The 14912-nt window shown below is 39.1% G+C and overlaps 1 protein-coding gene and 2 long non-coding RNA genes across 16 annotated transcripts in view; all 3 read left to right on the forward strand.

Annotated features, from left to right (window-relative positions):
• LOC137197482 (LIM domain-binding protein 3-like) overlaps positions 1-14912 on the forward strand; it is a 101701-nt gene that overhangs the window by 72135 nt on the left and 14654 nt on the right. For 7 of the 14 annotated variants that reach the window (XM_067610931.1, XM_067610930.1, XM_067610933.1 and 4 more), the window contains 4 exons: positions 1855-1918; positions 3260-3429; positions 13762-13919; positions 14364-14406. In XM_067610931.1, coding sequence (XP_067467032.1) covers positions 1855-1918; positions 3260-3429; positions 13762-13919; positions 14364-14406 — 435 coding nt within the window. Of the gene's footprint in view, positions 1-1854; positions 1919-3259; positions 3430-6738; positions 6762-9765; positions 9955-13761; positions 13931-14363; positions 14407-14912 lie in introns of all 14 variants that reach the window. The other 7 variants (XM_067610932.1, XM_067610937.1, XM_067610940.1 and 4 more) reach the window with 4 other exon arrangements.
• On the forward strand, positions 3436-4782 carry LOC137197489 (uncharacterized). Its single transcript, XR_010931437.1, has 2 exons — positions 3436-4591; positions 4691-4782. It is a non-coding gene; the product is annotated as an uncharacterized lncRNA (long non-coding RNA).
• LOC137197488 (uncharacterized) lies at positions 11835-13232 on the forward strand. Its single transcript, XR_010931436.1, has 2 exons — positions 11835-11955; positions 12019-13232. It is a non-coding gene; the product is annotated as an uncharacterized lncRNA (long non-coding RNA).

Here is a 14912-nt window from a genome sequence, read left to right on the forward strand (position 1 = left end):
GTCTTTCATTTATGAGTCTATGATATATATATTATGTTGTTGTTAGTTTGACATGTTTGTTTCTTTGTGATATTTTCTGTCTGAATCAGTGAACTGTAGCAGGAAGCCGGACTGTGTTTATTACACTTTTTGTTGTTGTTTTTTTAGGTCAGTGTGTGAATGCTTGCAATTACGGCAGAATTGATTACATTACGTGTAGTTTACGTGTGTCCTACTTTTACAACCTTTTCTTCCAGTTTACCTTGAACATGTCTTACTTCTTCTCCTGTCCTGTATGTACTCTACCATGAGCCTCTCAGGGACATCTTCTATAGTCTATAGTGTGCTCTGACCTTTGACCTTTGATCTCATCCTATCTGTCGCTGGACACTCGAAGGTTTTTCCATTGCTGCCTTCATCGTGTAGGTGGTTGTTCTGAATAAGAGAGATGAATTCATTCTGTGTTCCTTCTGTTGATAAGTGACAAGAGTATTTCCATCTCACTGACCCACATACTGAAGGATTTCATGGATAAAATACCTACAAACTGCTCCTTGATTCTTCTTCTCTTTACAGAACACAATCCTCTATATTTAAAACGAGATACTCAGCAGCCACTGGATCAGGATATTTGAGGAGAATAAAAACAAAAAGCTGACAGTTATTATCCCTTAACAAAGATAATAATAATAATCAGAAGCGGATTATTTTGGAGAGGGTTATGAGGGTTTTTGTGCAAATTTGGGGAGCATGTACTGAATTAAAGAATAAAAATAACCATGAAAAAATGACTTAAACAATAAATTAATTGCTGAGCTTTAAACGTGTTGGTATGTTTATTTTTAAACTTTGCATAAAACCAAGCTAGCTCTTTCCCTCTGCTTCCAGTCTTTATGCTAAGCTAAGCTAACCACGTTCCAGACTCCAGCTCCAACACACAGATATCCGACTCCTGGAAAGAAACAGGAAAAGAGGATTTACAAAAACACAGTTGCTGAAATGAAAAGAAAGCTTGAATGGAAATAAGAACAAACAGTCTCAGGTGTTTGTATCCAAACATCCAAACGCTACCGTTAGCAGGTTGACATACAGTAGATAACACAGGTAAACTACAGTGTTATCTCTGCCTCTGCTAAATAAAACTACGTTACACAAACTACCATCATCACCTGCTTTATTTCTGTTACAATTACTAATAACATCTGAATCTGATTCTTGCCAGGATGCTTCTGGCAAGAGTTACAATCTCTATTTAGCTCGTTAGCTCGCCAACATAACTGACAGTGTTATCAGCAGAGCAACAGCACCCCGCCACTCAGAGTTCATAAATATCATAATATAATAAGATATTTTAGAACAGAATCTGTGCTCACCTGAATATGAGTCAGAAAGAGAGAAGTTCTTAAAACTCGCTGTGTTTTTTATGCTGTTTGGCCTCGTTTCTTCCGGATGTAATAAATAATATAATAATAAATTAGACAGACTGTAAAATAGGCTGTCATTTGTTTTAATATTATATATCTCCCACGCTGTCACTAAACATCTTTTTTTTCTTCTATTGATGTGAAAGTTAATCAGGAGCGGAGCTGCAGCTAACGATTATAATCATGTTTAATCTGTAGATCACTTTTTTATTAATCAATAAGTTGTTTTGTATCTAAAATGTCAAAGGTGACGTCGTCAAATGTCTCATTTTGTCCGATTATTCAGTTTACTGTCATTTAAAACAAAGACAAGCATCAAATCATCACATTTTAGAAGCTCAACTTTTGCTTAAAAAATGAGTAAAACATTTATTACATTGATTAATCTTCTGTCAATTTATTTATCGTTGCAGATCTGATCATTAATTAAACTTTTTCTTTCTTCCTGCAGGTCGAAGCGTCTGATGTCGACACCGAGAATCGAAGCAACTATTCCCATAATCCCTCACCAGCAGGTAACTGAACTCTCTGCAGCCACATCATCCCTGCTTTGATCACTCTGATCAGCTGTTATTAGTTATTGATCACAGCATCACAGCATGATATTCGATCAAGTCCTCACTGATGGCAGAATTCATCCTAAAACCACAGCAGGAGAGTCGGGTGGAAAAATATATTGATTGATTGATGCAAACTTAAATATTAACTGATTGTTAACTTTTAAACCTTCGTCTGTTTTATTTGAGACTTTAAACACATTTTTCAGCTTTCATGTTTTGATTTGATTGATGACCTGTTTTTCTCCGCAGCGTCTCTCACTCCTGCAGATATTCGACGTAAATCTGTTTTATGTTTTTAAGCCGAGTAGTTGCTTTTTATTTTTGGGAACTACTTCTATTAATTCACTTCCATTTTATCAGCACATATATAGACTTTTACTATCTGTGAGCTCTGACTCTGTCTGAGGCTGAGAGGTGAAGAGCTGCTGTCACCTGCTGGTCACAGCAGGAAACTAACCGGCAGGTTTCATCATCATCAGATCCAAACAATAAAACAGATTCATCAAAACTGTTTTAACTCTGATCCTTTACGAAGGCGCTGCATGAACCTGAAGATGATCAATATCTTCCATAATCAATGAAAATATGATGATTTTCACCAAACAACAATCAAATATAGGACTTGGTTTATTTTTAAGGGAAATGATAGTCTGTGATGTCCTGATATAGAGATAAAGGCAGTGATTTATGGAAGTCCAAAGTGTTCAATATTAAATAATATTAATAAGAATGAAATTAATAATCTTATAAATATATTGTGTAAAATGCTTAAATTACAACTGATTATTATGAAATATTATTAACATCATTTATTTCCATAATAACAAATAAAGCATTGTATTGGTTTTTCATTTTTATTTAATTATAGACATTTTTTGTTTTGAAGTGGCCTTTATTTACTTTACTTACTTTTTTATCATTTTTATTTCATGTCAAGTTTTATTTCATAATTTCATTTTTCATAATATAAGAAACTTTTCCAGTCATTGTTTTGACACTTTGGGCTTCCATACTCATTAGATTTTTTTTCAATAATAACGATTTGTAGAAATATTATATATTATGATTTTAAAATAATTTAAAATACACAAAATAAATAAATAAAACAGAATATAGATACATAAATAAAAAAATATTTGTTTTGTTATTTTTTTATTTTCAATCAATTTTTAAAGAAATATTAATAAGACCTTGTTCCAACATTTAGTAGATTAGAATTTGTCTAATAAAGATATTGATCAGATATTGATAGTTTCTCTGCTCCCTCCCCGTCTCCTCCCCCTCCCCCACCTGAAGCCTCAGTCAGCGCAGGTGAACGGCCGCCTGTCGGCCTGCAGTGCCTCCTCCGGGCCTGCAGAGGCAGCGGCCAGCCCCGCTCAGAGGAAGCAGTATAACTCCCCCATCGGCCTGTACTCAGAGGAGACTCTGAGGGAGATGGCGGCGATTCAGGCGGGCCGGCCTGCGGGGTATGTAGAGAAGAAGAAGAGGCCTTAACGAGGCGCTTAACGAGGAGTTAACGAGCAGAGGAGGAAGTGTTGGGAGTTTCTCAGAGGCAGAGCAGAAATAAACCACCCAAAACATCCTAGCTGTCTGACCTTCATCATCGTTGGTCGTCCAAGCATCTGAAACAATATCCGAAGTCAACACCTCTAAAGTTCATTAATTAACACGCTGCATCTCGTTTAATCCAAACAGAAATGTCAAAGTTTGTTGTTTTAGGAGGAGTTTACATGCTGGATCTATTTCTTGTTGAACAACAGTGTATCCATCCGCCCAGTCCTTCTGTGCAGCGTCTCTGGTTATATTTCCACACAGTCACTGCAGCTGCTGCTGTTCAACAAGAAATACTCGCTGTTCTCTGAGGATTAATACAAACCACAACCGTGACATCATCACGACGTCCACAGCAGCTCGGCCTCTGAGATCCCTCCAACGTTATCTGTTATACTCCGACCTTTGACCCTGAACAGAAGGAGAGAAGTGGCGTATCAGAACATTCAGTGTCTTAAAACCTCCCAAAAATAAAACTTTTGGCTGAAATCTGAGTTTGGAAAGACAGAAAACAAATAACAGATGAATCTTTGATGTGGATCAATAACTGTGTCAGATATATTATTGATATATTCTCACTTTACGCTGTGAAACATGAAAACGATCCATTCAGGATCCGTTCAGTCAGGAAGGAAATAATTGAACTCCTGGTTCTGGACGACATTTTAACTGAAGAGATGACAGATCTGGTCTGTAATAAACATGTTATACATCCTGCCTATTAAATCAATGATTAAATGATGATCCTTTACTAGCAGACTGTTCACACTGAAGTCATGTGACTGTATCTCATGACTGTATCACATGACTGATGACTGGTCTCACATCTCTGAAAACGTTGCAGCAAATTTCCAAACAGGCGTTAAACAGATAAACTGATCACATATTGGGAATCTAAATGGTTACTTTAAGTTATGGTGACCTGAAAAAATATTAAAACTTAATAAAGTGATTTATTTTAGATGTCTCCACAGTCAGAAGAGACGCAATGCATTCTGGGGCAGTTGAGCACATCCAGTAAACTCAGGCCGCATTCTCAGAAGTTTCAGACATTTCTCACATACAAAAAAACATAATGTGCAGTTGGAACGCGCGTCATACTTAGTATGAATAGTACATTAGTGTGTGATTCTGAACACAACCAATGACATTCAGCAAAGACAAAAGCCTCTCCAGAGGGGCGCCGGAGAGTTGAAGGTGAGGCAAAGATACCGCGTGAGGTGAAGAAGAGTCAAAAACTCCTTCTTGGAGATAACTATCATTATCTCTGATGTCCATCAACAATAAAAACCTCCATAAATACAAAAGAGGCTGCAGAAGCTGCCTGAGAATCAGTGTTAAACACTGATAGTTGTCTGAGCAGCAGCATCTATCTGTAGCTGACCAGCAGTGGAAGGTAACTGAGTATATTTACAAAAAGACAAATTTCACACTGAGCTGATAAACTCAGAGATCCACCTTAAAATACCAGGACGTCACTCCGGATGGGATTTAAATGACGAGGAGGAGCGGCGAGTCAGTCATTGCAGCTGGAATTATCACCACATCACCCCTGCAGACAGAATCATGGAGATGTTTCAGTGATGATGACAGAGAGCGTTAGTGAGCGGGAGGATTCAGTGTCCCTGTTGGCTTAAAGTGAAGAGGGAGCTCGTCCAAAAAATACATTACTGTCCTTTATAGCACACACACACACACACACACACACACACATAACACACACACACAGTCCTGTAACAGATCCAAACACACACTTCCACTTTAGCCGCGGCATTACAGCCGCTGTGATGGGAGAGAAGTATGTGACTGTTACTCTGTTACCCAGCATGCCTGTGGCGTTTCCTCAGTTGTGATTTGGTTACTGTGTCGGTGACGAAGCCAAACACCTGTTGGTTTGTCTGGCTGCTGTTAAAGGTCAGGAAGCTTCTGGACACACACGGTCTTACTCTGAACATGAACGCTGCAGGACTGTGGAGCTGTTATTCGCCTCAATGTCCCCAACTCCCGTCTCCAAGAGAACACGTCCATATAAAACTAAACTGCAACAGCAACTTGCAAAAAAGTTGATCCTAAATGTTCAGAGACAACATAACTAGTTGCTTTTTTTCCCACCAAAAGGTTACAAGCAGCACAATATCTGCTAGTAGAAACCTGCAGGGATCAATACTGAATCCACATCCTCAAACTTCATCACACAGTCGACACAACAGCAACGATTCTGGATCAAACTGTGACACGTTTGCATAGTTTTCACACAGAAAGCGTTCAGTGACTACAGCCTTCACAGTTTACATCCTCACTTCCAAACTCAAACACTAACATGTATTCATACTGAAATACATCTATATTCAACCAAAACACAAGACGTGCTGTCAGAAATAAAACCCACTGAAAGGTTTCCTGCTGCGTTTCTATGACTCGTTCCTGTAGATACACTGTAGTAGGTTCTATAGAGAGCTACACATCTGACTGTATTTACACTATATACACATTTATACACATTAAAGCTACATAAACACAATAAAACAGTGATGTAATAAAAAAAGGTTTTTGTCTCAGTGTGTTGTTAAAGTTCAACATGTGGACTCAGTGTTGAATCAATCATATAAAACTGTAATACAGAAGCTACAGCAGCATCTTTCACTAAACTGAACAAAACATGCTTTTATTGTCTAAACCTGAACACACACACGACTCAGGATGTGAACCTGGGTCCTGAGTCCTGAATCTGGTGGGACCTCCAGAGTCCAGAGCGACATATAAATGTAATAACAACGTAATTGGGGAAACAATTTAGGTGAATGTGAAGATAATTTCTAGGAGACGAGGTCGATAAACACATCAATCTCCTGGATAATTGATACTATTCACCTGATTTTTTTTTCTTTTCCATTTCCTGTTTTGTCTCTTAACTTCCTGTTGCTTTGTTGCTGGTTCATCACCCTCCTCATTTCTCCTCCTGAGCGTGAATCTCCTTTCAGCTCTGCAGCCCAGAGGGCTGTGGGAGTATATTAGAGTTGAACTTTGACCTTTTATATTTCTTTATATCTGGCAGCCTGGCAGGTGTTGTGCTGCTGCGATTACTGATCCTCTTCCCGTCATCCTTCAGCTGCATAAACAAACTGAAAGTGATCTCTAATGACTTTATCTTCTCTCTCTCTCTCTCTCTCTCTCTCTCTCTCTCTCTCTCTCTCTCTCTCTCTCCTCGCTGTTGGTCAAACAAGGTTTTCGGCCCCGCTGCTCCCAAGTTAGTATCTTCTTCTCCTGCTGAATGCATCCCGGATGTGTGTTTGTTGTTTGGACATTTAAAGGCATGGTTTGGTACTGTGGCTGATGTTGGCTGGACTGTGTGTCATCATGTTTCCTGTTGCGGAGTGTTTTATTAAAGCCTGTCAGCTTTTTTAACCATCAATGCATCATCGCCCAATAATAGAAAACCTATTACTGGGTGAAAACCATAAATGAATAAGACCCTGGTGGGAATAGTGGGAGTGTTATTGTTAGTAGTGTTCATACAAATTAAGACCCCTGTTGTTTCCTACTTAAAGCTTTTTCTTTCTTTTTTGGATCCAAACCAACAATGAACTGATCTACTAACAAGTATTGTGTGTTTATCTAAAGCCTGATTATCTTATTCCTCCGTTGTTGTCCAGAATCTATTGAATTAGTGAGTCACACCGCTGCACTGGGTCACATGTTCCTTCATCATGAAGAGTTTGGTCACGTTAGTTTGATTAGAAACAGCTCTAACGACTAATAACAGCATCATGTTTTCAGTCTCCAGAGAGTAGTTCTGTGTAAGACAGACGCTCCTGAGTGAAAACAGCGATATCGACATCATCACTCAATCACAGCACAGAAGCAAAACCCCCCGACTGAAACACACGGCTGTCTAAGTTTAGTGTTTTCAGTGACTTTGTGACTCTTTCAGTGATGTTCTGCAGGTGAAACTCTGGTGATGAAGAGAAGCTGTCGACACAGATCTTATTCTAAATATTATACAAAATATTACAGGGAACAATCAAAGAGAGTCTGAGATGCAGCTTATGTTTCTTGCGTCGCTGGTTTTATTTTATTTTAATTGAAATGTTACTGCAGCATCAATTCTGTGTGCAGCTGCAACAGGAAGAGAAAATCAACAAAAGCAAATATTCAATTGGATTTGTGTGGCAGACTCTAGTCTGCTCTTCTAAATGTTTTTGTGATTATCAATGTTCTTCTTTCTTCTTTTACCATAAAACATTGATGAACTGGTTGGTCTGTAGCTGCTTCACTTGCAGTCAGATTGTCTAAACTTTTCTGTTTTCTGTGTCAAACCAACAAATCCTCTAAATTAAACCAGCTGATCTGTGGTTTGATCATGTGACTCCAGAATGACACATAGCAGCGTTTTCTTATCTGGCGTCTCTATCGGTAGGATGACATCATCTGTCTTGTTTGGTTGAAAGATGATGGTTTGGATTAAAATCATCACTTTGTTAAGGTTAGAGGAACATATGGTGTGGGTTAAAGTTACTACTTCCTTAAAGTTAGGCCACCTTCATCGTCATGGCAACAATAATGAGATTAGGGTTAAGGTTAGGGGACGATCGTAGTTACGCTTTTTAAAAAACTGTCCCGGTTCTTTGGGGAATCTCGCCTGGTTTGTGTGTGAACCTGCATCGCTGTGGTTTGCTGTGTGTCGTCTTCTTCTTCTCCTTAAACTAAAGACACAGATGAGTCTCCAGCTAATGAAGTAAAGCAGCAAGTTAATTAGCTGTCAAAACCTCCTCCAGGTTTTTGTGAATGTCGTTTAGCTCTTCTGGTGTTGTGGTGTGTTGATTGTCTCTGCATGATGCTTCATTTATATGTTAGAGTAGAGAAACAACATGCTAAATATAATTGATTAAATCTAGTTTCTGCTCTGATACGATCATCTACGTTACGTCTTCTGGCGTCTCTGTTGTGAAAGTGAAGGTCACACTTTGACACGTTTCTCCTGTTAGACTGAGCTGTTGACATTTCATGGTGGAAGCATGTTGATGGTGTTTGAAGCATGAGCTTGATGTTTCATCTCTAACTGGATCTCCGCAGTCATAAAGGACAACTATTTTGATAATCAATTAATCATTTAAATCATTATTTCTTGTAAAAATGCTGAAAGGTCGTTGGATCCAGCTTCTCCAGTGTGAGGATGACAGTAAACTGAATATCTTTAGGTTTTGGACTGTTGGTCGGACAAAACAAGACATTTGAAGACATCACCTTGGATTTTCACTATTTTCTAGCATTTTGTTGAGCAGACGATTCATTGATTAATCGATTGAATATCTTCAGACCAGGGCTGGGTGATATCTCAAATTATTTCTATTAATTTGAATTTTCATTTTTGCATGATGTATAAAAAGTCTAAATCATAAAATTGAGTACAAAAAGCTTATGTTTGGTCAGAAATTAAATATGCTAGCTGCTACATTAGCCGTTTTTGAGTCAGGACCGTAAACTGTGACGTGATTAGTTTCACTACATGTTGCATCTACGACACAGACAGACTGAAAATAACTCCGACACTGATCTGTGCTCTCAGTTTGGGAGTCGACTCGACAGTTTCCTGATTGTCTCTACCTGCAGGTAGCTAATGCTAACGCTAACGCTAGCTAGCAGCAGCCTGCAGATATCAGACTGATGTAAAGAAACACAGACAGCAGCAGATTGTTAAACTGGATGTGCTCCTTTATTATTTTGTTTCGATCCTGCATTTTGCAGACAAACAAAAATTAATTAAAATCATGAAGGGAGATTAGCGTTTTGTCCATATCGCCCAGCCCGACGTCAGACGAATCAGTCATGACCATAATTGTTAGTTGCAGCTCTGAAATGGAAAATTGACCTGATTTAACAGCAGGAATCATCTTTTAACAGCTGCTAAAAAGCATCACATCAGTTTCCAGAGAACAGATTTATTTCCTTGTGATGCTACTTTCTGTTTCTGGAGCTTTTCCGCTCCGACAGGAACTGAAGTCTGATGGAAAGTCTGGTGTTTTTCAGCTCGCTGGTCTGTTTGCTGTGAGCACGACTGAGTGTTTCTTCTTCTTTATAACACAAACTGTGTCGTCAGCAACATCCCCGCCTTATTGTTCCCCTCGTCCACCTCCTCCTCCAACTATCTGTCCTCCTCTACCTCCCCTTCACCTCCCCCCTTCACCTCCCTTCACCTCCTTCTCTCTTCCTCTGTTTCCTTTCCGCCACCACGTCGTCTCTCACGCCAACAGCGCTGGCTTCAACCCCGGCGTGCTGAAGGACACCGCCATCGCCACCCATAAACCCATAGAGGTGACGGGCCCGGGAGGCAAGGCCACCATCATCCACGCCCAGTACAACACGCCCATCAGCATGTACTCGCAGGACGCCATCATGGACGCCATCGCAGGACAAACGCAGGGCAAAGGGCCCGAAGCCGGGTGAGACGCCTCATCGTCCTCATCTTCACTCTTCCTCTTCCTCTGTTTGTCTTTTTTTTCTCGTCCGTTGTTTTCCTCCTTTTGTTTCTTCTTCCTCACCGTCTCTCCATCTTCTCTCTGGCTGAATCCACACGTCCAGACTTCAGATGATCCATCATCGACTCACCGTGACACGTTCACTGACGATCAGTCGATTAGTCGTTTAGTCAATCAGGAGAAAATTAATTAGCATCTGTTTTGATAATAGAATAATCGTTTCAGTTACTTTTCAGATGGTCTTTGGTTTCAACTGTTTAAATTTACTGCTTTTCTTTATCATATAGAACAGTAATAAAAATATTGTGTTTTTACACTGTTGATCATAAAAAAACAATGAATTTGAAGAGGTCACCGATATTTTCAACATTTTATGGAGAAAGTAACTATTCAATGCATCAACAAAATAATCTGTAGATTAATTGATAATAAAAATAATCGTCAGTTGCAGGTAGATTTTTACATTTTTGTCCAATCTGATATTTACAGAATATTTATCTAAATGTTGAATAAATATGTATCTGAGACATTGAAGTAACAGCTGTAGATGATTACATTACAAGCTACTTTATCCTAATACTGATCGAAAAGCATTTATTAAGCTTAAATTATTGATCCGATGTGAATCAAAGTTTAGATCCTCTAGAGACACGACGTCTCACTCTGATCACGTAGGCTGAGGAGGACAAAACACAAGAGAAAACAGAAAAGATCCACATTTGATCAGAATTATTATTGATACTCAGATCAGCCCTGATATTGATCCATAGAGACGTCTGTACAAGACACTGAGTGCAGTCAGCTGCTTTACATAGAAACAGATAAATGTTGCTTATCGATGGAAGAACAAAACCTCCGATCTGAAAAACACACTTTTTTGAGAAAACTAAATAACAACTTGTTTTCTTGTAGAATGCTATTTGTTAAGGACACTCAACACATAAAACACTGTTTTTGGATATATTATTATATTATGTGTTATAGATATTAATGCCTCACAGATAGGAGCTTTTGCACTTGGTGCAAGTTGGAAGAGTTTCTACAAAACGATGCTCTAAATTAAGTTAATAATTAAAATTAAATTAAAAAAGTGTAGTAAATGTAACAGTTACTACATTGTAGTAAACTCGGGTTCCTTAAATTCAGTGTATTTGCTTCCTCGTCCGCTGGAGATGAAGGTTCAGTGATTCGTGCTGCAGCCTCTCTACACACTCAGGGACTCTGTGTTGTGTTTTTGTTTTGTCATGTGACTTTTCTGTCACAATGAAGGGCGGGATTATCTTGATTATCTCGCAGACAGACTGAATATGAGCAAAACCTTCCTCGTTCTCATCATCCAAAATGAAATCCACCAATCAGAACGTTCTGCAGACGGGAGGTTTTGTGCTTCAGCCATCGATATGTAGATTTATATTCAGTTTATGATAAACAATAAAACTTTACATGAGCATGAACACTTCAGACCCACATAAACATCCAGCTGTGCAGATGATAACAGACAGATGTTTGGTCCTGCAGACGTCAGCAGAAGGTTTTACTTTCAATGCATCCATGACGAGTTGAAACGTTTGGATTCAGCTTCTCTCTCTCTCTCTCTCTCTCTCTCTCTCACACAGTAATTAATCCCAAATACACTCTCCCTCCTCCTCCTCTTCCTCCTTTAATCTTCCTCCTTTAATCTTCAGTCTGTCTCGTATCAGCTCTGAGTTTCTGTGCGACTGTGTTGAAGTTTCTCTCTGAGTGTCAGTTGAAGTTTACAGTCAGGTCTTGGTGATTTGTGAGGGTTGATTGTGCTGCAGCGTGTCAGCAGCGGTCGGTCGTATGAGGCTGTTTTGGAGGCTGACGGTGTTGCAGGTTTGTTGGTTTGTTGTTGTTGGTTTACAGTCGGTGGTGTTTGTGTTCACGTTGGTTTCATCTGCTCAGTGACTGATGGAGTTTGTGAGCAGTTCCTTTCATATTCATCCTGTTCAGACAAACCTGAGATTCATTCACTGGATTCTGAACTTTCATCCATATTTCAGATTAGAGACACAATCTGTGGCAGATAAATAACAACATCTCAACACAGTCTGCATGTTAATAACAAGCTACGATGCACAACTGAGTCAGCAACTGGAAAATATGTCACCAGTTCATATGATGGCTGTAAACCAGTTTGAGTAAAGTAATAAATGGACTCACTGATTCATTCTGACCTGCTAGTAAAACACTTCAATCTCAGTCATTTTAAAGAAAAATGAATTTAAAATCCCAGTTAAACGGTAACTTCATGTATATCTGAATTCATTAAAAGAGATATTAAAGTCTCTCGTCTGAAGCCTCAAAATGACCAAATACTGATGCAAAACAGGAACATTTGACTCAATTTAAAGAAATAACTCATTAAAATTCAAATGAAGTTCAAAGTCATAACTTGTGGGAGGTGAGAAACTCTCTCTAGCAGGTTTAAGCAGATTTTGTTTAGTGGTAACTTATAACTGGTAACTAAATATGACCAAATACTGACACACTATTCAAAAGACATGAATTTAAGGTTAAAGAAAACATAAGTTGTAAAAATGATTGTTTATCTCTGTTTTCTCCCACGATGATGATCAAATACTGATGCAAAAGACAAACATTCAGTCTGTTTCAAGAATATTTTAATTTAAATCTAAATGAAAGTGAATGGACACGTTGACCAGAATCTCATTTAATATGAAAATAAACATGAATTTGAGTTCATTTAAAGAAAAATGTCATTCAAACCCGTGTCTCATCCCACAGATTTCCTATTTTTTATGTATTATAACGCAGCAGAGGAAACGAACTCTGCAGTAAACATCAAACACAGCAGACAGTAAGACGTGTCACTTCCTGTTGAACACGACCTTTGACCTTCACTATCTTTTCCCACCATCAAGCTCTCTGTTCATCTGTCGGGTTTTCTGATCTTCTCCTTTGTCATTGAAGGCAAACGAACCTGTCGTTTGTTTCTGTGTTGTTATGGCAACCGTTATGTATTCCTCTTCTCCAACAACCTCCCAGATTATACTAACAATTAATTTTCCATCCTGCTGGAAAATTGAGAGTTGCTGCTGCTGCTGCTCGGCGTGTGTGTGCATGAGAAACTTGCTCTTGTTTTTCCCTCCCAGATATTTGCTCCAAACATCTTCACACCCGTCCTTCATTTCAGCAGCTCTATTTTTATTCCCCGATAAAGCTCCTCTAATTGAAACGTTATCCTGAACAAAAGCGTCCGGCCGCGCTGAAAAAACCAATTACACTCCTCCGTCTGTCCCTCTCTCTCCTCAAGGACGATGTCAGAATAAAAACCCAACAAAGATGGTTTCATTTTTCTTCTGTTTTCTGTTTTCTTGCGTTAAAGTGACGACGACGTCGTTAAAAACAATTTAAAAAATCAGACACAAAGACAGAAGGAAACGAGGTTTGAACAGCTGAATGTTCTGAGCTCTTCTCTCCTTCTTTTGGTGGTTTGTTCATTCTGTTTCTAACAAAAGTCTTAATCTAACATGAGAGATGTTGTAGAAAGCTTTCAGTCCTTTCTGATCACTTGAAGGTTTCGCTGTCAATCAATCAGCTCGTGTTTCTTGTTTAGACATCCAAAAAAAAAGGCAGCAGTTTTATCTTCTTCAACCAAAATCTTTCAGTTCCTGTAAGATCCTCTCAGCTCCTCTTCATCCTCCAGCTTCAGTGTGTCAGTGTTGACTCAGTTGGTTTTTTTGGGGGGGCGTGGGGGGGGGTGTGGTGCCCTCTGTCTGTTGGTTGCAGTACTGTCCCAGTTAAAGATGGTCTTGTAGACTCTCCGGTCTATCAGGCCGTCCAGAGTGCAGAGAAGGACCAGGACCCGGGTGAATGGGGTCGCCGCAGCGCCAACATGCAGTCCAAGTCCTTCCAGGCGCTGGCCCACATGACCGGAACCGACTCCTGTAAGTTTCCTGTCCAGATTTATCATTAATGATAATATGTTTGTAGGCTCGTAAAGCCTTGAGAAGCATCTTCCTGTTAATAGACTACTTCATAATTATCTTTTAGTAATAATTAGACTGTAATAACTTGATCCATTAAAAGAGTAACGTCTACACGCTGACACTGACTGATCTGATTGGACGTTTGGATCCCAGTCGGATCTTCATGAGATCAAACAACATTTCGACTGTTCAGTTGAATATTTTCAGCTCGACGTGTTCAGAAAACATAAAAGCTGCTGAACGTAACATCGTTCAATGTGATCGATTTTGGTTTGAGCTTCTCATCAACACTTTTACATTGACTCGTCTGGTCTCACAGATATTTTCAACCTCATATTTAAACTTTAAAGTGAAAAACCTGTTTGTGACTCTTCCTTCCTGTGTTCTCTCTGTCTCTCACAGTACCGGAGGAGGAGGAGGAGGAGGAGGTGCTGAGGAGGAGCAGGTAGGCAGCAGAGTTGAGGTAGACAGCTGCAGCTGCAAACATCAGCTCCTTATTATCTGAGGTCATATTGAATATAGTCGACATATCTGACCTGAAACTTTACATTTCACAGAAAAAACAAAACAAAATATGATCTTAAATTACTAAAACGAGTCTTTACACACAAACTGAGATTTATGATGAGCTGGTTCCACACAGTGCTCAGGTCAATAAATAACTAAGTTCCAGTAAACCCAGTTCAGTAATCTGTACGTTTCATTTCATGTCTGAACGACAGAAAAATATCCTGATTTAATGAACTTTTCTCAGCAGTCAGCAGCTTTTGGTTAAATTAATTCTTTTGTCGTCTGAACTAAATTTGAGCTGGTTTATTTTTTATATTTTATTTAGCTCCGAACTCACAGTTGACAGTGTTTAAAGAAGAAAAAGGAGCTAAATCAATCTTCCTTTGTCAAAACCTGCCGCCTACATTACCCACAATGCAACTCATCCTCACCTCTCTCTGA

Source organism: Thunnus thynnus, chromosome 14 (assembly GCF_963924715.1).
Source record: "Thunnus thynnus chromosome 14, fThuThy2.1, whole genome shotgun sequence".
Lineage (NCBI taxonomy): Eukaryota > Metazoa > Chordata > Actinopteri > Scombriformes > Scombridae > Thunnus > Thunnus thynnus.